We start from the raw sequence: 26,453 nt of genomic DNA, 5'->3' as shown, positions 1-26,453 counted from the left end.
AAAAGTTACAAACTAGAATAGAAGGTAGAATGCTATCTTCTCCAAATCTTGTTTCTTTTATAGAAAAGATTTGTTATTCTTCATCTTAATTATAATAGATGTTATTGATAAAAAAAAAATCGATTATCTTTGATATATTTGCAAGATTTTTTGTAGGCTCTTATATGCATTCATTAATATCATATCCACACTAATGAATGAGATATTCTAATCTATTTTGGTGTCGCCTTGAATCTAAGATTTCTTCTCCCTCATACTCTTGATTATTATCCGCTTATATAAGAAAAGGTGGCATTTATCTTTTTTACGAGATGTTTACTATTTTATATGGATCAAAAAAGGACATATGAAACATAGGATAAATTTTCATAGACTCTAATAGATATAATCAATATGTAATAAGATTGACTTGTTTTTAAATAAGAAAAGATCCAATTTTATGATAGTCCAACTTATTACAAGGATGAATTATCTTGATATTACAAAAAAATAGCCATATCTTGTCACTTATGTTGAATTGTCATTGTTTCTTATAATAAGCATCTACATTGATCTTTTGTCGTTCTTGAGCTTCCTTTAACTACACCTTCACTATTGTATGTAGCTCTAATAAATAATTTGCCAAATCTTCTATTACAAGATTATTAGTTTTTGAAAAGTAAAAAATATCAAGTTGTGGATGATAACTATAATTGGTAAAGAAAAATATTTATTGAATAGAAGAATATATCAAATTATTATACATAAATTCTACCAATGGAAAAAAAATTGTCATATCATTTTGATGATAATTGATGGAACACCTCAAATATTGCTCCAAATCTTGATTCATCTATTCTATTTGTTCTTCAATTTTAAGATAGAAAGTTAAAGAGAGCTTTATATCTACTTTTAAAATCTTAAAAAATATTCTTTAAAATCTTGATACAAATAAAATAAAAAAAATCCATATTAACAATACATATTGTCAAAAAAAAACTTAGTCATTTCTTTACTTGTGATAGATTTTGTACATGGTACAAAATGTGCCATTTTGGCGAAATATGCACTATAAATATATATATATATATATATATATATATATCAAATAAAATTTTAAAAAATAAAATAAAAATAAAAATTCAATAGACATATTATAACCATCAGCCTTAAACTTAAATTCTTAAATCTTTGTCTCCAAAACCTTAAAATTTAAATTTCTAACCATAGTCCTTGAAGTTATTCAATTATTGGTTTTATCACTTTATTTTCTACTACAATGCAAAATCTTAAAAGAAGAGTAAGGAAGTTTGACCACAAAAAATGAACATTATATATGTATTTATTCTAGCTATAGTTAAAAATTATTTAATTAAAGGGTCACAAATAGAATAGTAAAATTACTAGTGAAGTATAGACCAAGACTTATATAAGATATAAAATTATCCTTAATTTTTTAAACACCAAATGTAGTTTAGACTATTATTGTGAAAGAATCATGGTATAAGATATAGCAAAGATGTGGTGTAGGAATAAAAACTTGTTTTCACAAATCACTAAGTTTTGTACATGTTGAGTGTGGTTTGAATAAATATAAACAAGCACAAAAAATAAATAAATAGGAACTCTGTTGAATCAGTTAACCTTCAATTGTTAGTATCTTTTTGTCAACATATTTGCAGGGAGATGATCTACTTTCTTTTTTGCTGTTGGGTTGACTATTACGCAAATTGAGTATTCTAAGTGTGGTCTCCAAGAGTAGTCAATACTTTTCCAAAAGCAGGCCACACTGCCTGAAAGTTCAGCCATTGTTCATAGTCCACTAATAATGTGGTCACAGCCGAATGATAGAACGTCAGACCACAAGCGTTCTCCTTCATTGGCCTGGTAAAATGTAAAAATTTATGAAAGACCTATGTTCAAATCGATGTCATTGTGTTGAATTCAAGAATTTAGCTTCAGAACAAGAACGAAAAAAAGAGAAGATAAAATTGGTGCTCAGACTACTCTAGTCTCCGCAAAAACGCAAGAACCCGTCCGTGCACACTTTTCTAATACCTACTATTCTCACAAGGGACTCGCACATGGGATCAGCACAGCTTTACAAAGTTGACACAAGTATGCACGTGGGTGGCTCTCAATTAAGTTTGATTCTACACAACTGCCTCACTAATTCTATCAAAATCCACAAAAATTTGCAACGTGAGCTCACAGAGTCGGTGGAGCTGCACAGACCTGGTTCCAACTTCCCCCACCAAGTTATCTGATCCACTCTGTGTCAGACATCTGAATGGTTCTGCTCGCAGTCGAAAGTAAGCCGTCTCTGGAGCCTGATGGCGTGGAACTTACAAAGACCGCGGAGTTTCGGTAGCTGTTGCCAGAAGCAAGATCACAACTAGAGCTAGAGTAAGGGACCAGAGCATCGAACCGGTTGTTCAAGCGACTCTCGTCACGCAAACGAGTCAGCTCCAAAATCTCCAAATCCATGTCACCTTGTAGCATGGCGACGACGCGGGACATGTTTGGTCGCCGATCCGCTGATGAGTGCACGCACAGGAAAGCTATGTTGAGGAATCTCTGCAACTCCATCTCTTCGTCTATTTGGAGATTGAGGGTGGGGTCTAAGAGTTCCGTAACGTTGTTTTCGTCGAGCAACTTCCATGCCTGGTGACGTGACAAAAGAGTAGTTTGAGAACAGTATCAGACAGAGAATCTCCGAAAATAGAGGAGTGCTATAGGTTTAAGGGAAGATGAGAGATGAATCAAAACTTGGGTTTAGAAAGCCGCTCACCCATTCGAGAAGATAGACTTTCTCCTCCGGCAGCTTCATGTCTATGTTTCGTCTTCCACTTATGATCTCAAAAAGCAGGACACCGAAGCTGTACACATCAACTTTCTCGCTTAATTGTCCCAGTGTTGCATATTCCGGAGCTAGGTAGCCTCTGCGCAATGAACACGATTTTCATGTCAGCTGGAGGTTGAATGTGAAGCGAGCTGAGAAAAATTGCCCATGTAAACAAGTGACCTATTTAACCCTTGATAGTTCGTGTTCGGCCCCAAATCATCAAGAGTCTCGGAAAGATGCCTCGGAGGCATCTTACCTGGTGCCGGCAATATGGATAGTCATAACGTGGCTCTGATCGTCTGGAAACAGCAGAGCTAAGCCGAAGTCTGCAATTTTGGGCTCCAGATTCTTGTCTAATAAAATATTACTTGCTTTTATGTCACGGTGGATGATTCTTGGCTGCGCTAGTGAATGTAAGTAGTGGATGCCGTGAGCAACTCCAAGGCATATATTTCGACGAATAGGCCAGCTCAGGTTGATGTTCCGCTTATGTTCTACATGAGTCAATCACAGATGTGCCGCGTCAGAAAGCCTACAAAATGAGTGGTGTTATAGCGCAGTATGGAAAGATGACAGAATGGGCCACTCACCAAATAGCACTTGCTCCAAGTCACCGAGTTCGACATAATCGTGGACCAGCAGGCGCTGGTCCTTACGTATGCAGCATCCTTTTAGTTTCACAAGGTTGCGGTGCTTGACAGCTGCAACTAGAACAATCTCATTCAGAAAGACATCTAGGCTTTGCTGGGATTTCGTAAACAGTTGCTTTACAGCAACTTGGGTCCCATTGGGAAATGTGCCCTGAAATTAGAATTCAAGAGGACGAATCAAAGTCAGAATTTGTTTATCTCGGGCTCAATATCTTCAAAGCCTCATATAAGTCACTTGGAATAGAAGTATATCAATGAGTGCTTGCAATAATCTCAATTCTTCTGCAAGCCGCTGCATTGCCTTACCTTGTAAACCGCACCATAGTGTCCCTGTCCAAGCTTCACGTCTGGGTGAAAATCATTAGTGATCGTCCGAACTTCACTGTACGTGTAAATTGTTGGCTTAACTTCATATTCTGCGAATTCTGTACAAAGTCGGGCATCAAGCAATGATGTTCAGTTGGTCATTCCTACAGAATTGAATTTCGCACACAGTGAACACAATGGCGAAGGAAAGTGGTGTCGGGAAAAGAGAGTAAATACCAGAATCCGGATTGACCAACTTCTGACCATACCAATCTACTTCTTGCAGCATCACAGGATTGAAATCTTACTTTGATTAGCTTCGCATATGAGCTTTCTTCTTTCTCTCCTGCTCTTGCAGAAAAAAATACCGTATGCGATGTAACAGAATAATAACGATGTGGGTAGGGTCACAGCTATCACAGTGATGATAATCTTCTTGCTATTCTCGACCTCCTCTGCCATACCGAGAACCATCGTAAAATTTATAAGAACAGAGAAATAGAACTCATGATGTGTTTGCTGAACACCATACATCCTTAGCTTGAATGTGCTGTAATCTGAAGGTATCAAACTACATGTATTAATCTCTTACCGGTGTAGAAGCATTGTTGGTGGCAAACACAACGTCTTAAATCATTATCTGATTTGCCGGCGAGGTCACAATACGGATTGCCTGATAGACTGCCATCCAAGAAATCAAAGTAAAACATTAGTGCCCAATTCTCTGTTCAAAAAATTTGATCCAATTACCCATCAAAGATGAAAATGAGAATGGATATGAAAAAATGAAATCATTCCAACATTCTCCCAGCAGACATAGCTGTTCAGATAACGATGGTAAGTGGAACTCACTTGAATTTGATGTTGAGGTTGTAGACGTAATCAGAGTATGCAACATTCGAAATCTTGTTATTTGTGAGGCTAATTAATTTCAGACTCCGGCTCCGATTGGGCACAGCAAGAAGGCGGTTGATGTCAAGCGTCCCTGTCATGTTGTTGTCATCTAGACCTCTGTCGATCGTTTCGCAAAGTGTAAATAACTGTGAGTCTTTGAGGAACACTTTCTATCGACAAGAAAGAAAGCTTGCTGAGCCTAATAACTTTAAACTACCCAAGGCACCATGAACAGGGGGCAAAGTAATCTTACAATGTTTGCAAGTTCTCGAAACCGGCAACGATGGATGAAGGAACAGAACCCGTGAATGAGACTCCCTTCAACATTCTGCAAATATGACGAGTAAGAAGTCATTAAGTAGTTGATCAAAACAACTTATTGAACAAAACAGGATGTGTGCAATTAATCAGCCCAGAATGGAACATGGTGCATGGTAAACTATTTCCAACCGACATATCTCGGTAGTTAGGTGGCACTTACAACTTGCGCAAGCTCCTGAAGTTGTTAGCCCAAGTGGGAAAAGGTTCAGGCGTGAAATTGTTGTAGCTCAAATCTCTACAGGCAAATGAGAAAACGAGTTAATTTCGGCACAGAAAACACACTGTAGCCAGTGCACACACTCTGACGCAGACCTAGTTTCAGAAAATGCAATACCCACTTACAAGTACTCCAGTTTTTCCAACGTGCTCAAATCAGGAATGGTGCCTGTAAATTGATTTCTTGAAAGGTCCAACGTGGTTAACGTGGAGATGTTGGATAGCAATGCTGAATCAAGTTCTCCTGAGAGTAGGTTTTCACTGGCGTTGCTGCAAAGAGAGCTTAACATACTTAATTCAAGACTTCGGTCCACCATCCCTTCTATTCACGTAGATATTATCTTGAGCACTCTTGTTCGATATTCAGTGTTAGTGCACAAATAACTGAATTGAAGCTACACCTCGTCGGTCATTTCACCGTTCATGTAATAGAGAATGAATGAACTCACAAAAAGCGAATTGTTCGGTGTCCTGACATTGTGGGAAGCGAACCATTGATGAGGTTGTTTGAAAAGTCCCTGAAACCAATTCAAAAATGTCAAATGAATATGCAAACACACCACCGCCACGTTCATGGAGTGATCAACTTCAGTCACCAGTTTCGATAAAAAGTAGTGTACTTACAGGTCTAAAATCTTAGTTTTGTTCGGATACACCAACAATGGAAGGCCACCAGTGAATCTATTGGAAGAAAAATCCCTGCAAAAATGCCACCGCATCAACAGAGTTAATGTTGCAAAGCTCCTTTTGAAATGCATTGAAATATACTTCTGTGTCTTTGAATTCAACATGATATTAAAACTCTGAAACTCCATCATGAAAGCGCTGATATGTAAGGTTCTTACGCTGACACTAAATTGCCAAGGTATATCAGCAAATCGGGTGGTATCTCCCCTGAGAATAAGTTATAAGACATATTCATTGTTTGTAAAGTGCGATATGAGATGCTGTTGTTCTCTGGAAGCTGTCCAGTGAGCTGATTGCCACTCAAGTCTCTGCAAAGAAAGTACACGAATAACAACTCAGTGATTTCCATGACTTATATTGTATGAACCCATAAAAAAGATTAGCAAAGATGTTGAAAATATATAAAATTCTCGTGGCTTACAGGGATTGAAGAAACCCAAATGATTGGTAGAAGAATTTGGGAATAGGTCCCGTGAAACCATTGCCATGTAAATCTCTGAAAAAGAGCGATATTTGACAATTCATCAGAAGCAAGAAGATATCACGGTCAGTAAATATTGTTTGGAGTGCTTCTTCCGTTCAGCTCAACAGACAACGACTCATCAACCTTCAGAGCACCAAGCAAGTTAAGAATTATAAAAAAGTTGCTTACATGTCGAACAAACTCAACAAGTAGCCGAGCTCTTCAGGTAGAGGACCTGTTAGTTCTGGATTGTCAGTGAGGATTCTGCAAAAAATGCACACAGTAAATGGTATCAAATTAGCAGGAATATTAAATTGACCTAATTGAAGAAAAAATCACAGGCCTGGTTGCACTCCACACCGTTGGATAAACCCAACAGTTGAGAATAAACTAATGCGGGTCACGACCTTGGTCATCATCGACTTACAAAGTAACTAAATTGGTAAGGTTTCCAATAGCCGGTGGTAATTTGCCAACAATCGAGGCGTCTCTCAACGTCCTGACGCAAAAAAACAAGTGTACATTAGAAAAGCTCGCAACAATCAGTGAGGTCTACAGTCGGTGATCTTAAATTGCAAACATCCGGCTTAGAGCTACGACTAATTCTGTACCAAAACAGAACAAAAAAGAAAAAACCAGCTCGCTGAGTAAAATGCTTACAAGCCCACAATCTCAAAGTCCCAGACATCTCTACCCCACTCTGACTTGGGCTTTGCGTTACAGAAGACGCCTCGCCATGGACTGGTCTGGGCGCACGGAGGATACGTCTTGACAGCCCCATTCCATCCCGCCAGGTTGTGCTGCCCGTCTGGAGTGCTCTGGCTCCATTCCGCCCAAAGTTGCCCCAACGCGTATACTGTCAGAATTACACAAAAGACTCACATCATGCATCAAAGACTGTTGTGTCTTGGAAATCCAGGTACACGCACAAGGAGGGAAACCGACGAACGAAATGACAAGCTCTACTTCAGAGGCTAATCGATGACTAGGATCAACGAAGCGGAGTCTCACGATCGTTATCGGCGTAATGGTTGTCCACAGTCTGAGCCGCAACTAAGCTCGTGCAGAGTTGGTAGAGGTAGAGCAAACTCAATAGAATCCCATATGAGGCCATCTAGCCTACACAATCTTAACAGCTCCTGAGTAGAGTAGCTTGCAAACTCAAAATGAAAACTTCTAGACCAGCCATCAATCGCCGCCACGAGTCCCTCAATCTCCAATTCCCATGTTATCAAAATCCTTCAAATCGTCTCCTCCAGATTCGACAGGTACAGTCTTCGGCGGCCTAATTCTCAAAATTTCTTTCCAAGTGGTAGGCGGAGACAAACTGTTCAACCGTCGACTAGTGATACGAACCTTCCCTCCCTCCTAGTCTACATGCATGAAAACAAATACACAGTTTCCTCGCACCAGGGAATGCAGACATCTCTCAAGCAATTCTAAGATTCCCCATAATTCTAGCAAGCATCACCACAATCACTCTTCCCGTGGTTCAGGCTCGCAGCTTCACGTCAAAATTTTCAAGCAATTCTAAGATTCCCCATAATTCTAGCAAGCATCACCACAATCACTTTTCCCGTGGTTCAGGCTCGCAGCTTCACGTCAAAATTTTCAAGCAATTCAAAGATTCCCCACAATTCTAGCAAGCATCACCCAAAATCACTTTTCCCGTGGTTCAGGCGCGCAGCTTCACGTCAAAATTTATCCGCCAACTTTCAAGTGGGATCGACCACCATGTTCGAATCATCGATCTATAGAACAATCCCAAGGCTCCAAACCCCTGTCATGGATACATACACGAGGATCGTTTACTGCCACTGGCCCCAACCACACCAACAACGTCTGAAATAGAATGAAACACCAATATGCTCCAGCAGAAACGGGCACTCCTACAGTGGCGAGGTTAAAGTTAGAAAGAAACATGGTCTCGCTTTTCCCTTGAGCAGTGGGAGCTGTCATCGTCATTTACTAGTTCCGCGAGAGCGTTTAAAACATTTCTGCTGGCGCGAAGAATCTAAGTATCCCACTTTAGACCCACCCAACGCTCAGAGCTCCATTCGCAGTAAACATACAGTATCCATCTCCTCTCCAAAAATCCCTCCTCGCCGTCCAAAACAGAACTTCACCTGAACTCGAATTAGAACGTATTTGTCACCGCCAAAGCTTCAGAAAGTGGAAGAACTTCCAGGCAATCCAACACTACCTCGATTTTTTCCTGTCCTATAGTTGATTATGAACAATCTAATGCAGAGAAAGGAAAAGACTGCAAACCGACTGCACCTGCTGGGAACTGGAACACGTCCACACCATCTCCTGCATTTCCACAATCACATCACTGACACTAGTCTCACTCGAACCAACACATCGTCAGTCGGGGGCCACCACAAACAACGCTAGTGAATCCTCCAGGTGGATGCGATTCCTGAAACCGCGACCGGATCAGATGATTCCGCGACGAAAACCCCATGGAACATCATTCATAAAGTTAGAACTTCGGAGCGGAAGTTTCTGCAGTGGGGTCCATTCAGAACAATCCTTGAGCTTGCATTGGTCAAGCGGCGGTTGAACATACGCAATTGCAGAGTGATCGTGTCCATTGCGGAGTCGCGGAGGCTGTAATTCCCACAGCCCCGAAGTTCATTGACACGTTTTTCACCGAGTCCCTGAAAGTGGCTGCGCCGGCTGACCCTGAGACCCGTAAAATCTGCTCATCTTCCTCCATCCGTGTCACGATTCGTATCTGCCTCAGGTCTCTGTTATTTTTTTCTTTTATTTTTTTGGAACGAACGGTGGTTTTATTAATAGAAGTTAAGATACAAATCAGTCTGGGTCCCAGAAGTAGGAGGATAGTGCCGCTAAAGCTGGGGTCATTACCAATTGAACTCAGCGGAGGCTACCTACACCAAAGACTTGTGAGCTACACCAGACTTGGTCTAAGTCTTGGGGCTTGTCAGCAAGAGCAATACAGTATCCATGTCACGTAGAATAATTGAAGAATTCTGCGGCTTCTATGGGCGCGATCTTGCGCCACTTCCATTTGGCTGGGTCGTATGCAAGTGAACGCACAGTACCCATGCACCATATAGGGCCGTTGTATCGGGTGTCTGGATTTACCTGGATGGTGCGGAGGTCCTCGGTCGATGTGAGTTCTCGTATCCTGTGTAGGTCGAGGCTGGTGATGTCAACGTCCGGTTCAGCACTCTAGCGTGCGTAAGAGTGGGCCGAGGTGGTGCAAATACAGCACCTTCATGCCGAGGGTTTGTTATAGGAACTGGATTCCTCCGGCTGGGCATAGTGTCGCGACCCAGTCAAAAGGTTTAAGAGCTGGGTGTTGGTTCATACTCCAGTGGTTGGGTATGGAGTCTAAGAGGTTCCTTCCGCTTTGATCTGTATTTCGGGGGCCTATGGTTTGTTGGAGCTCGGCTGTGGATTTCAAGTCCTTCCGTTGGTCATGCCAGAGGTCTTTACGTGCTCTCAGATGAGTAATGAGTAAGGGGCATCTCCCAACATATTTCGGTGGGAGTCAAGTATCTCTCCGTTCCAAAAAAGACATTGACGAGCTGTAGAGTCGATTGTTGGAATTCTAGTACATGCCTGCCAAATTGCCCACCATAAGTTGGATCTGAGTCCTCTAACTTCTCTAGCATAAAAAAACAAGTTTACTTGAGGGAGCCATTTACCTCCGCATTTTGAGTAAAGTGAGGTGATGTAGTAGCATAAAAAATAAGTTTATGTGAAAGAGCCATAAAGTGAAGTGATGTAGTGCTTAATGAACACATGCCTCTTATGAACAAAATGAACAAAATTCCTCTTATGAAAAGTTTGGCTAGGAGGGCTTACATTTGAACGTGAGGGTCCAAAAATTTCAAGTCTCTTAACTTATGAGGTAAAATCAAAACTTTAGCCTTATTCTTACTCTATCTTGTTTTGAGTAAATGTAGTTGATTGTGAGAGTATGTATCTTGTTAAGTGAACTTGTATGGGAACACCAATAAGAGGCTATATACCACAGTAAGGTGAGTAGTATTTGGTTAATAATTAGTACCTTGCTAGCTAAAGAAGTCTTCTTTTTAACAAACCTAGAAAGAGAGCAAGATGATATCCTTATCTAACAAATCTAGTGAGTTTGAAAGGAATGCTTATTGATCCACTTAGGCCTACTAAACACCAAGAGTCAATGCATAAGGCTTGAACTCATTTAATTTATTGAGTATCAAAGCCTAAGGTTGCCATAGTGCTTTCTAAAAAGCTCCATTTGACTCTATTGTATATTTTTTCAAAAGTCTAAGAATAATAAAACTATAAATTGATCCAATTTTATGATCCAATTAATGATTTCAAAGGTTAAGAAGAAATTAACTATAATGCTTCTATCTTTTAGAAAGCTAGTTTGGTTAGCCTAATAATATTTTAAAATATAGGTTATAGTCTCTATGCCATTGTCTTAGCTAATATCTTGTATATGGTGCTTAATAAAGTAATTGAACTTCAATTTTTTTAATTAATTTTGTATTTTTTTTAAAAAATTCAACAAAATAATCCAATGCTAAGGTGGCAACAAAGAGTATCTAGCAATAATGCTTTGTTGAAGACTTCTAATAAGTTGTCTCCAATAGCAACTCATATTTTTAAAAAGAATTCAACTAGTAGTCTATCACTTCCTAGAGCACATCTACTTAAAAGTGTCTTGAAGGCCTCATACATTTCATACTTAGCTAATGGATTTATAAAAAGAAGATTCATCTCAATTGTTAACTTTTGAGATATATTGCTTTAGTAGTAATTTTGTACAATTAAACACCCCTAAGACGGTTCTTACAAGGAAAAAAAGATCTCATAGCACCCAATTGCATAGTCAGCCATGGCTTCATTGGTGTCATATTCAAAGCCATCATCATCTCTTAACAATTGGATTGGAGGGGCTTAGTATGTTTTTTGCACATTGAGAAAGAGTTCCTTCCTCAATTTCCTACCAAATTGTGACCTTCTAATAGAGTTTTGAATGGCATATAAGTCAATATATACTATCTTATGTTTTGTTATTTTTTTGGATGGCCTTGTTCTATATTGCCTATAAGAAACTATCTTGAGGTTGTTGTTAAAATAAGCATTTTTTTGGAAAAATAGTTGTATGGAATTAGATGTTGCAATCATTATGCACTTTGGCTTTGTGCACACCTTCCTTTTGATAAAATTGCTTAATTTGCAAGAGAGCTTCTTAGATCCAAAGGTACAATCTTTAAGCTCTTATATTGGATTTTGATTATATGTTCTAGTGACAAGTGAGATGTCAGATCATTTTTGAGTCTTTAAAAAAAATATATATGAGGTTGAATTTGAAGTAACAATCCTTCTTTAAGCTCTTCCATGAGCTTCTAATAATTAATTGGACTAAGCAATGATCTAAAAAATCATTGAATCTATCCAAAATTTTGATTTAATTGTCCTTGACTTATTCCCAACCATCAACGTAGAAGAGATCTAGTTTAGCTAACTAATGATCATTGGTAGATTATTTGTTGGAGCATAATAATGGCAAAGTTTTTAGTAATTAAAGTCATCACGCATCCAAGAATCTATAAGGCTATGTTGAAGAAGTAAAATATCATACGCTGGTTGTTCTTCAAAGCATAGGATCATGGTAGAGTTATTATTGCCACCTATCTAATATTGACCAAGTTAATATAACCATCGAGTATCTATGAAGGTGCTACAAGAAGACTTGCAATGACTGCATGCTAGAAAGTAGTGCATTTGCTCCCTTAATTAGGATCGTAAATGTATAGAAAGTCCATGTATTTTTATTTTAAATTAAAAAAATATCTACTAGACTCCTCCTAACATTGGCATTTTGTATCTACAAGCTTATATTTCAATGTTGTATTAAAGATGATTCAAATATCCCTTCTACAGCAATTGGAGGTGAGATTCTAAATTGCTTTGTTTCATATGCTCTTGCCATTTTTTATACCTAAGATTTTGATTTTTTTACAAAGTTCCCATGACATTTTGTGCTCGTAAATGAAGATTATGTTTGATTCTTTTGAGCATATATTAGCTCAAAATCTACTCCGTTTGGATTTCTCAATTGTGATATTGAAGAAATCTTACACATTCCATATAACAATGTATACATTCTTGTCAACCATCGACAAGGATTGATATAGTTGGTTCAATACTATCCTACAATAGAAAAAATATTGGACTTGTCTTGAGGAAGTGGACGGCATAGAATTTTATGTTTGAGTACCATCACATTGTGAAGTCTATGTATAATTATGGTATGAAGATAACTACAATGTGTTGTAAACTTGAGACTATTATCTTACTCATTGTCAAATGATGACTTTTGAAGATAGGTGCTTGGTAAGAGGCATCTTTGAATAAGAACCATAGTGAAATTTTACTATCAATTATTATTTTGAATATTTAAACCAAGTCTTATGACATAATGGAAATGTGTCAAGGACAAGAACATGATAAAGACAAATAAACAAATGAGACTTCTCTCATAGAAAGATGACAAAATAGAAATAATTTGATAAATATATATATATATTAAGAAAGAAACTAGAATGGCTATTGCCAAAAGACAAGAAAACTAGAGTCCCTTGAAACTAGATTGGAAGCAAGAAAGGAGTTGACAAGAGTGAAGAAGGCTTCACTCTTGTCTCTATATATACTATCTAACTAGGGGCTACGTGGCGACGTTCTATAGGACCTCTAATATGTATTGACTTTGTAAGACACATGCCTTGACTTATAAGGCAAGTTTTTCTATGTGTGGGCCACATAGTTAGCTTGGTCTTCAAGCTAACAACATGTGTGGCACATGATCAACTTGTTGACCACGTTTCTAATCCCAAAAAGTCAATTAAAGACACCTATAAAGTCAAAGTAGTATCTATAAAGCTTCTAGGAAGCTACCATACCAAATACTATAGAATTAATTTATTTTTACGTACTTTTACTTACTTCTACCTATTTATACATGTAATTATTGGCTTACATGCATGTGTTCGTGACAAAATATGGACCATGGGCCATAGAAGGCAATTCATGTCATAGTAGACCACCACATACTCGGTTGTCCATTTCAAAGTAATATGCAAGATTGTATTGATCTATATCATAGAAAAAACTAAAAATAAATAAATAAATAAATAAATAAAAAGTCTCAATAAGAGGCAACAGTGGATGATGGATGGAATTGATTATGAAAAATTGGTGTTATTAAATGAAATAATTGTATCACTATCTATGACATCTAGCAAGGCAAGTGTAGTACATTTTTCTTTTCATGTACATTTTTTGGTAGCCAATCAATTGAAAAAATTGTCTTTTATATATAGATTTGTTTTCAAGTGGTGTACACCTACTAAAGCTATGTTCAAAGGTTGTTCATCTTTAGAATCGATGCCTTAGTGAATGACTAGTATTTTCATAGGGTAACAATCCTCAAATGCGAAGTCCCAATATAAGTGTATGTATATCTTTAGGTCTTTAAAATTTATCCATTGATAATGTATTTCATCAAAGTAAAATATATTGTCTATAGAGAATACTTCCATGAGGGCCAAAACATGGTATATTAAGTAGCCTTTATCTAGCGTTGGTCAATTACTAATCTATTGGATTGATTCTTATTCCCTATTGATTAAGGTCATACATCCTAGTCACATGTTACTAATGATGTCGGCTTCTAATTTTTTCCAAAAAAAAGATCTCAAGCTCTCAAAGCCTTGTATTGTATTTTAAAGAAAAGAGATGTGATTGCTTTATAATTTAATATAGAGTAAATTCATAAAAATAATTTGTATGACTTTGGATTTAATATGGATAATTGGCTAGAGTTGGATTCTCTTCTTTCTAATGTACAAAATACTTGGAATATTAAATATTGCCTAGACTTATTTTATAAGGAGATTAAAGACAATTAATCTTTTTTTTCTTGGAGATTATATAAGCAATAGTTTTAAGTCATGCGATGGTTTGAAAATCCTCCTATTGTATCTAATGGATTGCCATCCAAATGTGTTAACTATTGAATTAAGAAGATTTTTATTTGGATTATGTGGAATAGCCACATCAAGGTACATACCCTTTAAGGCTCTAATCTCTTTCAAAGGTTCTAGATCGACATAGATATGTGTGTTGTCATGTTGTAACATAACTATATAGTGAAAAATGATAACATGGATCTTATTATAGGAGAGCCAAGTTAAAAGAAAAAGTAGAAAAATATGGATAAAAGATAGGAAGGTAATAAAACTATTAATAGTAATGCTGCCTTTTTAGAAATGTGACTTCTACTTACTTTGTAGGGCCATAAATAAGGCAAAAAAAGGTAGATTAGAAAAATAAATAATACAGACATCTTTAGGAAGAAATTAAGAATAAATTCCAGTAAAAATTACTTAGAAAAACTAGATATTGATACCCAAAGTAGGCCGGTTATGAACTAGGGTCGAAATCAGACCCTGGGGCACAAAACTAAGTCTAGACAATGTCTCCAAGACTCTTTGGTAGATCAAAGAGTGGGATTTCATAGCAAATTGGATAAGATTTCTATAAGTGTTGATTTTGGATGATTTAGAGTTGTTATGACTTTGTAAGAGCTTTGTAAAGTCAAGGTTTGTTTCGGATGACTTGGATTTTATGAAATAAAATAGGATTTACGTTTTAGATAATTTTGAGAGTTTTATAGTAGATCTATAGGTGAAATTTTGTGGATTTATGGTTATAGATGTGTTCAATATGTGTTGTGAATTTGAGCTCAATCTAATTGTTAAATTAAAGGATATTGAGGTTTAAGTGGATCAAGGTCTCAAAAAGTAGAATTTTAGATCTAGTGAGGATTTTTAAGATTTCTTGCAATCTACTAGTTAGATTGGAGTGAAACTTATGTGAGAGGATATAAGACTTATTTTCCTATGTGTATAAGAATTTTGAGATCAATCGAACGATGGAAAAGAGAGATATCGGCTCTGGAAGATTGGCATCAAGATTGGAGAAGGAGGCCAACCAATACCCGAGCACGTTTTTGAGGTTATCGCCTATTTGGTAATTCCGATCCTTTTCAAAAAAATTATGATTGTTTTAAACTTAGTTGTTAAAAATTATAAAAATTTTGAGTTAATATCAATGATTTATTCATAAGTTATTGAGGTTTAAATCTGTTGTAGGAATTACTAGGATTTGGTTAGGAATTGGTTTAGGATTAGGGTTCGGTTTAGGGTTTGGATATGGTTTGGTTTAGGATTTAGTATAGGGTTTAGGATTTGGTTAGGATTTGATTTAGGATTTGGTTTAGGATTTAGGATTTTGATTAGGATTTGGTTAGGGTTTAGTTAGGATTTGATTTAGGATTTAGGATTTGATTAGGGTTTGGTTTAGGGTTTGGATAGGATTTGATTTTGGATTTAAGATAGAGATTAGGATTTGATTTAGGATTTAGGATTTAGGATTTATTTAGGATTTGATTAGGATTTGATTAGGATTTGATTTAGAATTTGATTTAAGGTTTAGGATTTGGATTAGGATTTTATTACGATTTGATTTATGGTTTGATTTAGGGTTTAGGATTTGGTTTAGAATTTGGTTTACGGTTTAGGATTTGGTTTAGGATTTGGTTTAGGATTTGTTTAGGATTTGTTTAAGATTTAAGATTTAATTGATTTTGGCCTAAAGTTTGAATGAAGTCCAATAGGATTTTAACTATGATTAAATTAAGATTCAATTGAGATATATTTGAGAGATATTTGTGATCATTCTAATATTTCTTTAAGGATTCTTATTGTTTGTTTGAAATTTCTTTGAGGTTTCTTTGAATTTGATTAAGCTTGCTTACCATTATTATGGTCTAATTAGAGCATTATTAGTATTCTATTAGAATTAGGATTTTGTTATTGCAATTTCTATTCTTCCTTCCACAGCCAGGTGCTCGGAGCATTCTCAAGCAAGACTTCACGTATTATGACAGCGTTGTGTACAAAATTATGCAATACTTTAAATCTTAGTTCATTGCATGATTTAAGAGCCTTTACATTTGTTATTAGTTGAGATTGATAATGTTTCTTTATTTTTTTCATTTTTCGATGATTTGAAGGCATTGATTAATATCATGTTCTAACTCAAAGTAAATTCTATATTATCATGGAATAACTTCATATTCCACCATAATTTATTTTTTTTTTGGTGGTATTGAAAGAATAAATAAGAAAGATATTATTTTAACATTTGATATTTGAAGATATACTCTTAGACTGGAAGATTCCTTTAAATAATCCTTCTATTTATAATTCTATACCACTTTTCTACTTTTGGAGTATATAGCTAGTAGAGTCCTATAATAATCATCAAGTTTTGGAAACCAAATCCATAATGGAATTTGAATTCTTTTAACCACTTTTGGATCAAATTAGGGTTGCTACATAAGAAGGTAGATTAGATGCTTAGAGTAGGCTCTATTAAAGAACAGTTGTCAAATTTTTTGCTCCTTCAAAGGTAAGTATAAAGTAGCCTCAAATTAGCATGTGGATTTTGCATACTACCATTATCAGTGCTACTAGGTTTATATTGAGCTATTCTTAGAATTTGGTTCTTAAGGAATGTTTTGTAGGAGCGAGTCAATTAAAGAAATATGGGACATGGTTAGTATGTCCTTATCAATGAAAGGAAGAATATTAGAAGACATATTGGATCATAGTATTAAACCAAATAAGAAGAGCATGGCATGAACAATCTTAGGCATTTTTATCCAAGCCAAGGCTTATGCAAGTGTTGTAGATTTTGCTATAGCAGAGCTTCTATTTTTACAATGTACTATAGTCTAAGTATTGTCAAGTAGGATGATAAGTAAGAAATAATAAAGAAACCATTGAATCTATGCAAAAATGGATTTTTTAGGATTTTATGTACTTCATATTACAATGTTTAGATAGCATCGATTTTGGATTCTTTGAACAATTGGTAATCTCTTACATATACATCTATTATTTCCTGTCATTTTGTTGGTAGAAATTGTTGCAAAAAACAAGTTTTGTATTTAGGGAGGATCCTTGCAAGCACCTCTTAGATTAATTTTGTTTCTTTAAGTAGCATTTACATTCTATAAAACCCCTCCTCCCTATTTCAAGCCTTCATCATACACACTTGTACCACTTCCTATTACTCTTATTGTCATTAGTATAAGACTATTGTATGTACCAACAAAGAGTACTACCTACTTTGTATGTACCAACAAAGAGTCAAAATATTTTATTTTGGCCTTCCTTTAGATGATTAAATAAGAGCTTTTGAATGGGTCTACAAATATTTTGGATTTTAATTCTATTATTGGTAATTAATTAATAATATAATTAATAAATTTTATTCTTTCAAGATATAATTTTTTAGGATTTTATTTTATAAAGGTTATTTTTTAAAAAATAAATGACTATGGTGTTGAAATGGTTCAAGTAGTTAATTGTATCTTTATTCTTAAAAGCTTATAATTTATTTATTTTTTCAGATTGAAAATTCATCATTAATTATAAAGCAAATAAACTTTGAAAAAATTTAGAAGTGGAATTTTGTAATGCATGCATAGCCAATAATTGATTATTTGTGTAGTTTATACAATTGATTTAATATAAAAGATAATTTAAAATCTGATGTAAATTTTATTTTATATTATGTGAATATAAATAAATAAGTAAGTAAATAAAATAATATTAAATATTATATATAATTTTATATTAATATATTTATCTTCATATTTGAATTATATTTATCTAATTTTATATATTTTTATAATAAAATATTTAAAATAAATGTTATTAGGATAAATTTTAAAAAATTTAAAATATAGATATATATATATTTATATAACCTCATAAACTAACCAATAAAAATTAAAGATGAACAATTGTTTAAATCAAGTTTTTACTTTGGATTCTTGTAGTACAAAGTCATAGTTCAATAATACAAACTTTTTAATGCAAAGTCACTAATAATTAGTATAGTTGTTGAGATCCAATTGATATGTAAACATTAATCTTGTTAGGACATATAGCAACTTGGTAGGGTGCTACAACTATGCATTGACTATTAACAAATATGCTATGTACAAGTATCTAATCAATAATCTAATATGAACTATCTATGAAAATATAGGTAAAGTTACATAACATCCAATAAAAAGACATAATCATGTTTTATTTTTTTAGAAATAAAAACAACTTGGTACTAACAAGTATATACATGGGGTTGATGTATTTTTGATAAGTAAAACTAGAATGAGACATGAAATTAAATCAGTTCTTTTGAAGCTTCTTAAACCAACAAAAAAATAAAAAAATAAAAAAATAAAAAAAATCAATACTTAATTTTTTTCAAATTTAAAATATTTATTAAAATCATTTGGATTAGTTCAAAGTATGAACTATAGAATTGTACATATTTGGTATAATTGTTCCTCAAAAGGAGAAGATATCAAATAAATATATAAATTAAATTAAAATTAAAAGTTTTAAGATTTTTTGAGTCACATGCCACTGTTTTTGTTATCTTCAATATTAGCAAAGTACTTAATAAAATTGTTAGTCTGAGGCTCATACTTTTATACTGCATCTTCTAATTATTATTTTTTTCTGTTATCAAACATATTAATGTTCAATTTAAAATTTAAAAAAAAGATTAAAAAAACACAAAAAAAACACAAAAAACACGAAAAAAAAACGCAAAAAAACACAAACAAACAAACAAACAAATCAAAACAAATAATAAAAATAAATTAAAATACCATTACAAAAAAAAATGCATGATTTTAGGAATGCATATCATGTATGTGAAGGTAAACTGCATCAAAAAATATATATACTTACGTACTTACTTACTTTAAGATCCTTCAAAAATAAAGATATTTTTGGGTTAATAATCTTGTTAACACACGACTTTCTTTATGTTTCAAGGATCTAAAAGAATGTACATATACAATATTAGGTAGAGAAAGATAATCTTTTTTTGATCACTTCTTGGGTATAGCAAGCATGTAAAGTTTGATACTGTACCAATTTGTACAAGTTTATAACAGTGATAATGTTTTTATAATTATCCTGTTTAGTTTACTATTACAAAAATTCAATTTATTAAACCCACGTACCTTCTCTTGAGATTCTTCTGATGCAGTTTGTAGCTTTCTAGTAACAAAGTTATATTTCGGACATGCATTGAACACAATTTGAACTTTAATCATGATTTTGTATCGCAATAGTCTAAAATTTTGGTTAAATCTAATTTTTATTTGCACCAACTCCTTACTGCAATCATACAAAATATGCTTCAAGATAGTAGCTTCAAGCTTATCCTTGGTAGGAGGAGGGCAGATTTTATATGTAAATTGCTAAAAACAAAAACAAAAAAAAACAAAAAAAACAAAAAAAACAAAAAAAAAAAAAAATCACACACAAATGCACAAGTGTTGGTTGAAATTATTCTATTCGTATAGGACTACTTTTGCAACCGTGAAGAATTAAAAGAGGGTGTTAATATCGAATGAAAATTAGATATACCGCGCAAGATCTCAGGATGAACAAGGCCACAAAAACACAAGGCAGACGTTTTTACACTGCACACACAGATTCTCATATAAGATCGTCATGAATAACACACGAGAAAATGATTTGCAAACCCATCGATGAAAAATTTTGTTCTAAAACACAAAAGTTCTGTTTCCAATAAATATACAAAAAAAACAAGAAAAACAGAACAAAACAAAAAGACCTCACCCAACACTGTACAGAAGATGCATATTCCCTACCCAATTGAAAATTCATACTCTAGGGCTCGCATTCCTCAGGCTGTAAGCTGCCTCGGCATCCTAACTCTACAATACAGTACACCGCCATGGATCTGGGTGCCCCATTTTTGCTGTTGTAGAATCCGATGATGCAAGTTCTCCTGTTTCAAAAAATAGCGTAGAACAAGGGTTCAGGCTGTCAGGTAACATTCTTAATAAACAGATACCTCTTCTGTATCACGGCCTCAAACACGGCAAAATCTTTTGCTGCTGAAGCTTGGTGGCAACAAGAGTCAAGACCTGGATCATCCTACTGCAACAATTGGTACACTCATTTACATTAGTAGATCAGCGGGTAAAGGACAGCCCTCTTTCTTCTAGCACCTCTGTCCCAGCAAGTTTGCACCTCGCTTCTTCCAGGCAAGCAGTTTCATGTACATATACTTTCGTTTCGTGGCTCCCGATCGCAATTGTCGATCGCAACTCTGATCTCTGGGAATATCATTGCCATGACCCTGCCCACTTCTCCCAAGTCAGAGGATCGAGAGAGTGGCCGTAATACAATAGGAAGCTCAACAAAAAAAGATGACCCGCTATGCTGTTCAGTGACCGCGCTTAGCGATCTAGCGCAGAAATCACCATCCTGCAGAAATGAACGAATTATCCATGAGCAAATGCGATACATGTCCACGACACAGTGACTGAGGCACGCCATAGAATTTCAATCTACAGGATAGGTTTCTTGTGCAAAACGAAATGCACTCTTGTTAGCAGAGAAAACTAAAATGCACTCAAGCCCAAATTCCGCGAACAATTCCTTGTAGGCTCACCAGTCATATACTGTGGGGGAATTGGGCGCGGCGACTTGCTCAAATTCAGCGGAGCGGTTTCGCGACATCTCTCTGCCGTCCGGGTGAAACACGCTACGCCATCTCTTATCCTTTTCCCGAAACACTGCACAAACCAGAGTACTGCCCTCTGAGCACAACCCCAACTGACACTCCAACACAATGCAGGTCCTCGAACTAGCCGCAGCCCAAGAAACCATGACGCACAGACACCGTCACGTGCTAGTGACCACATAACAAACACATCAAAAACACGGAAAATTACATGGACATAGAGCGAACTATGTTGCGGATGGTTATTACCTGGAGAAGGTGATGACAGAGGAGGTGACACAGGGGGGCTGGATCCGTAGATTCCAGGAGAACTCATGGGAGAATCATTGTCCAGAGGGCGCAGCATAGGGGGGTTCTTGATACGAATGCTTTCACTGATACGACGAGCCTCGGCTTGAGAGTTGTGAAACTCAGCACTCCTCTGCCGCTCAATCATCCGCTGTGCAAACTCATGGTTGTCTAAAGACACGATGATATGCAGAGTGAAAGAGAGTAGAACCAACTCAAACATATCACCACACTGCTACGTAAAATCACTCCCACGGGTTGGTAGCCAACTCACAGAGCTCTCGCACCACGAACTCTTACGCATCTAGACCCGCACAGAGTCAACATCCCCTCCACTTTGCATGACAAAAAACCAAGTTCTAAGGCCAAGTTACTGGAGAATGAAGGGCAACATATGCGAGACGTACCAACTGGAAACACAACGGGCAAGCCGGCATCCAAGCGCTCCTCCCGAAGCTTCTTCAATCCCTTCTCTGGCTGGGGCCCCGCGACCACATCATCCCAGAGCTTGTCCAAGAGCCCCATTGTCAATAACAAATTACAAAAACTGGCCTCAAACAGACCCAATGACGATTCCAATTAGTCTCCGAGAAGTCTCGTCGAACTCGTCAGATTCAGAACCAGATACTGTCTCTCGCTTGAATCGCTCAAACACGACGCAACAGAAACTCAAGAGTAGGTGCAATCTGTGAAGAAGTGCGAGTCGGGTGATGTGGAGGAGTAACTCGCTGCAAGGAGCCCATGACGACGCCTTTCACTGCGGTTGATGGGGCCCGCTTTCATGCAGAAGTAGCCCTCGGTCTTGCATATAGGGCCCCTTAGCTCCACCCCCATCCCGTTTAGGGGAAAGGGGCCTATTTCCGTGGGTGAAGGGGGAACTTCTTTGTTTTCCACGAGTTTGGACTACTTTTGAGTAATGAGTCAAAGCCCATGGCATTGAGACTATTTAAATAGATTTGACACATGTTTCTATAATCATCAAAAAAATATTGAAATTTCATTTATTCATATGAATCAATCTGAAAAATATAAAAATTAAGAAGTATTTTAAGATTACTTCTAAAGTATATGTACTTTTACAATATAATCATTTTGGTCAGATATTTGAAAACTTTAAATTCATTATAAATACAATTCTGTAGGTACAGTTAATTTGCACAATGGTAGTTGTATGTATTTGTAAGTATGTGGTTTGTTTTTTGAAGCACACAATATTATAAAACTTAATCCTTTACACTTTAGAATATTACCCCTTCCTATCTAAACCAAAAAACATAGTTATAACAAGCAATTGTGTAAAATCTGAAGTTTTTCAAAGCAATAACTGTAAGTTCTACAATCAACAAGGTTTTTGGATCATCTCGTGATCTATATTGGAATTGAATCATATGTCATCTTAATCAAGTTTGCATGCAAAACATACAAGTACCAAAATATCAGTAATTATTTGATGCAAGTTTAGGTGTCTTTTTTGTTTGGTCACACTGTAGCAGAAATAACTAACTGATGGTATTAAATACAAGCATTTTATTTAAAAGAATTATGAAATTTATAGTTCTAAAACTTGAATTAAGGAAAATCTTAACAAAACAAAAATTAGAAAATTAAAACCACTATAATTTCAAACTTGTTTTTAAATTTGCTTAAAAGCTTTGATTTGGATCTATCAATCTTATCAACTGTCGAACTGTTTAGATGTATAGGAACCTTTTTGATATTTTGAAAATGTATAATTTACTTTATGATTATTTTATCAAAAAATATTATTATTGTTATTATTTTTATTATTATTATTATTATTATTATTATATATCAAAAACCAACACATGATCATGTTTTTTGTGTGTAATTTACAAATAAGTAAAACAAAACTTTGTTGAATTTGATGAATTTGTTTAGTCAATTCACTTTTATTTTTAAAATAAGTTTGCAACATATATTCCAAACAAGAATAAAATAACTGATATATCACAAGCTTGCAAGAAGTAGTATTTGTTTGTGATAAAATAAAATATTGCCTTTAATAAAAACTCAGTTATATTTTGGATTTTAAGTTTAAATTTTTACTATATATATACATATATATGGTATTTATGACCCAAAGATCACCATTTTTAATATTATATATCTATCATGATTTATTTATTTTTAATTACTTTATATTTCTCTATTAAGTTCTGCAACTACTATTAATTTCCTGTGAATACTTAATATCCTACACTCATTCAGAATTTTATTGTGTAATCTATACCGAATTGGTATGCCAAAACTATAAATGGAGATAGTGTCAAAGTAATAAGAAAATTATTATAAATAAGGTAAACAAATGTTATGTTGTATTTATACAAACCGTATTTATATTGTATGCATTTTTTAAATTTATACACACATATGCTTTATAATGACGCTTATTTGTTTGGGGAGAGAGGTTTTAATTTCTTATCATACATTCCATGTCATCATATCAAAAATGTTCCATGATATCATATCTTCAAAACCAACCAAAATTTAAAAATTTAAAAATCAATAAAAAAAATTCTGATAAAATTGATTGAATTAATGGTGTAATTGTAATTGGTATGTATGTATTGTATTTGGTATTGCAATACATACATTAATTCAATCAATTAATGTATGTATGTATTGCATTAATTGATTGAATTAATAACACCAAATGTAATACATTTCCTTCTCTAGAATAAAATAAAAATAGTAAAATATTTGCACATCACACAAGACGAATTGATAAATAAACAAAATCACATGGATGAAAAACACCTTACGGATGGAACCATGCGTGGATGAACAAAGAGATATATATATATATATATAATACGCTCACGTTGGGCTCCATTCTTCCAGTCTGACGTGGCATGTCCCACGCCACGCTGGCAGCATGAGATCCGTACTCGGAAATGGATGAATAAACCTTGCAAATGGATGATAATAATACTATGTAAGCTGGATGAGGGATTACATTCGTTCGGCCTCTGACCCACTGAACTGCAGTTCATCATACTGAGGAAGTCTTTTTGTGTTCAATTGCCCATTCTAAAGCCATGGACGATATCGACTTTTCGTTTCATTTTTCGTCCAAACGCACCTTTTCCTTCCTTTCGTGGGTCTCTGCATCTTTTTCATTCCCTGTGGATTTTATATTTCTTGTGTTCGGTCTCGTAGAATGGGTTTGTAAGGAAACGCTGCTACATTTAAAATACTGTGATTTTGGAACTAAAATTTAATTGTATTTTATTGTATGTTACTTGGACAGAAGATTTGGTTCATCGTAAATTGAATGCACCATTCAATAGAATGCATGCAGTGGATTTCAGATTTTGTTAAATGAGAAAAAAAAATGAAAAAAAAGGATGTAATTCAAAGAATCAATGTGTACATAAACTTAACAGAATGGATACATCAATCAGAATTTATCCCCAAATAAATTTAACTGAGATAAAGTATAATTATATATATTGGAAGTATTCAATTACATAAGCTTTTTTATTTATCAAATTAATTTTTAAAAGTATTTGATTTACTTCCTTGTGACAAACATTTATTTTATACTATGAGTTTGTTTAAATGAGTGAAACAAATTTATGTATTTTATAAGGGATTTTTCAAAAAAAAATATTAGTGATGTGTAAAATATTTTACAATATGCTTTGAATTAAAATTATTGTGATTATTTATATGATGTATATACATGGATATATATTTATTATTATAAATTATTGATAAAATTGTAACTCAATAATGAAATGCATATTTATTTAAATTACGTTATATTATTAGATAATATTATTGATAAAAAGATCAATTAATTTTCATGTTGTAAGACAGTTAAATTGTAAAAACAATGTACTAAAATAAAAATATTAAAATTCAGAGTCTTGCTCATTATCAATATTCAAATATCATAACATTATCAATTAAAAATTTTGGTAAAAATACTTTATTTATCTCTAAAGATTTAAAATTCGGTACTTTTATATTGCTGTATTATATTATAATACATCTTAATTAGGTAAATAAATTCATAAAGTACCATTAATTGAGAATATTATACTTCAATAAAATAAATCTATTACTCATAATTGGTTGTGGATTCTATATAAATTTATAAACTTTGAAAAACTAATATGTACATCATTTTTATTTATTATTAACATTACAGTATACTTCAATGTAAAAGGTCATAAAAGAAATGCTGCATTTTTATTTTTATTTTTTTAACTTCCATATTTTGAAATTTCAGATCTTCATATATTTATATATCCTAATTTCTGATACATATATTTAACTCAATCTAACTTAGATTATGTAAAAAGTAAAGAATATTTTATTACACGTATTGAAGATGTTATGGCTGTAATTTTTGTGTAACATAATCTTTCTATTATATTTTTTTATTATAAAAATAGAAAAAATAATAGTAGTAATTAAATGATAAGATATAATTTATATTTTAAATGAATATATATCTCGTGTTGAAATTGAATTGATATTTAATTGTGATTTGATTTTTTTAATTTATTTCATAGATATTTTGTATCTATTTTTACTAATTATGTTTTCTAGTGATTTAATTATAGTTTTTATGACAGTTTATACTTGTTACATTAAAGCATTTTTGGTTTGTAGATTCTATGGATTCTAATGTACTTGAAATTTTTATTAATATTTTTAATGTGTGTGTATTTCTTTATCACTCTGATTATTTTTAAATTTATTAAATAAATATTCATCTAAAATATGTTTCTTGATATCATGAAATTTAAAATATTTTTATGAATCATATATTATGTTTTTGAGAATCAACCCTTTTAAATATTTTGTATAAGTGACAACTAAGTCTGTTCTTTCATTTTTATCTAATTGTTATAAAAATTTCATACTAAAGTATTGTAGAATATACCATAGTACTAAACATGGAAGTCTAAAAAACCTATAATAACATACAAAAATATAAAAAAAATTTGTCATTCATAGAATAATGTTTATAAAAATGTGTGTGATACAGAAGTACAATTAACAGAGGACAACAACACTACAAAGGTGGTAGAAAATTTAAAAACTAATGAAAAACGAATTTTCGAATTTTTTAGAGTAATAAGTATAT

The 26,453-nt window shown here is 34.1% G+C and overlaps 2 protein-coding genes across 4 annotated transcripts; both read right to left on the bottom strand.

The window, feature by feature from the left end:
* Nucleotides 1–1,895: 1,895 nt before the first annotated feature.
* On the bottom strand, nt 1,896–8,802 carry LOC112276907 (uncharacterized). Of its 3 annotated transcripts, XM_090246954.1 has the most exons (21): nt 8,642–8,802; nt 8,283–8,487; nt 7,373–8,141; nt 7,022–7,217; nt 6,789–6,860; nt 6,551–6,625; nt 6,320–6,394; nt 6,057–6,206; nt 5,836–5,910; nt 5,661–5,729; nt 5,338–5,481; nt 5,156–5,230; nt 4,928–5,002; nt 4,633–4,791; nt 4,373–4,461; nt 4,089–4,235; nt 3,781–3,899; nt 3,415–3,625; nt 3,081–3,318; nt 2,771–2,921; nt 1,896–2,643 (listed from the first exon to the last, which is right to left on the bottom strand). In XM_090246954.1, the coding sequence occupies exons 3-21, from the start codon at nt 7,473–7,475 to the stop codon at nt 2,239–2,241; spliced, it is 2,628 nt and encodes an 875-aa protein (XP_090103080.1). In that variant the 5' UTR covers nt 7,476–8,141; nt 8,283–8,487; nt 8,642–8,802; the 3' UTR covers nt 1,896–2,238. The 3 variants fall into 3 exon arrangements, with proteins under 3 accessions (XP_090103080.1, XP_090103081.1, XP_024364489.1); XM_090246955.1 differs by lacking the exon at nt 8,283–8,487 and having other exon boundaries at nt 8,642–8,673; XM_024508721.3 differs by lacking the exons at nt 8,283–8,487; nt 8,642–8,802 and adding an exon at nt 8,488–8,628.
* Nucleotides 8,803–20,021: 11,219 nt separating this feature from the next.
* LOC112276557 (dormancy-associated protein homolog 2) lies at nt 20,022–22,058 on the bottom strand. Its single transcript, XM_024507962.3, has 4 exons — nt 21,739–22,058; nt 21,293–21,502; nt 20,972–21,095; nt 20,022–20,784 (listed from the first exon to the last, which is right to left on the bottom strand). Exons 1-4 carry the CDS (start codon nt 21,854–21,856, stop codon nt 20,757–20,759), a joined length of 480 nt encoding a protein of 159 aa, XP_024363730.1. The 5' UTR covers nt 21,857–22,058; the 3' UTR covers nt 20,022–20,756.
* Between the last annotated feature and the right edge of the window lie 4,395 nt (nt 22,059–26,453).

This window comes from Physcomitrium patens, chromosome 24 (assembly GCF_059467195.1).
Source record: "Physcomitrium patens ecotype Gransden chromosome 24, ASM5946719v1, whole genome shotgun sequence".
Lineage (NCBI taxonomy): Eukaryota > Viridiplantae > Streptophyta > Bryopsida > Funariales > Funariaceae > Physcomitrium > Physcomitrium patens.
The sequence above is the reverse complement of the archived record's forward strand: the minus strand, read 5'-3'. Positions and strand labels throughout refer to the sequence as shown.

Coding starts and splice junctions, on each gene's coding strand:
- LOC112276907 (XM_090246954.1), bottom strand. CDS start 7,475: ATGGCCTCATATGGGATTCTATTGAGTTTGCTCTACCTCTACCAACTC. Junction 5,730..5,835: donor AAAACTAAGATTTTAGACCT/GTAAGTACACTA, acceptor AATTGGTTTCAG/GGACTTTTCAAACAACCTCA. Junction 4,236..4,372: donor CCAACAATGCTTCTACACCG/GTAAGAGATTAA, acceptor TCGGTATGGCAG/AGGAGGTCGAGAATAGCAAG.
- LOC112276557 (XM_024507962.3), bottom strand. CDS start 21,856: ATGGGGCTCTTGGACAAGCTCTGGGATGATGTGGTCGCGGGGCCCCAG. Junction 21,096..21,292: donor TCTGTCATCACCTTCTCCAG/GTAATAACCATC, acceptor TGGTTTGTGCAG/TGTTTCGGGAAAAGGATAAG. Junction 20,785..20,971: donor TCCCCCACAGTATATGACTG/GTGAGCCTACAA, acceptor TCATTTCTGCAG/GATGGTGATTTCTGCGCTAG.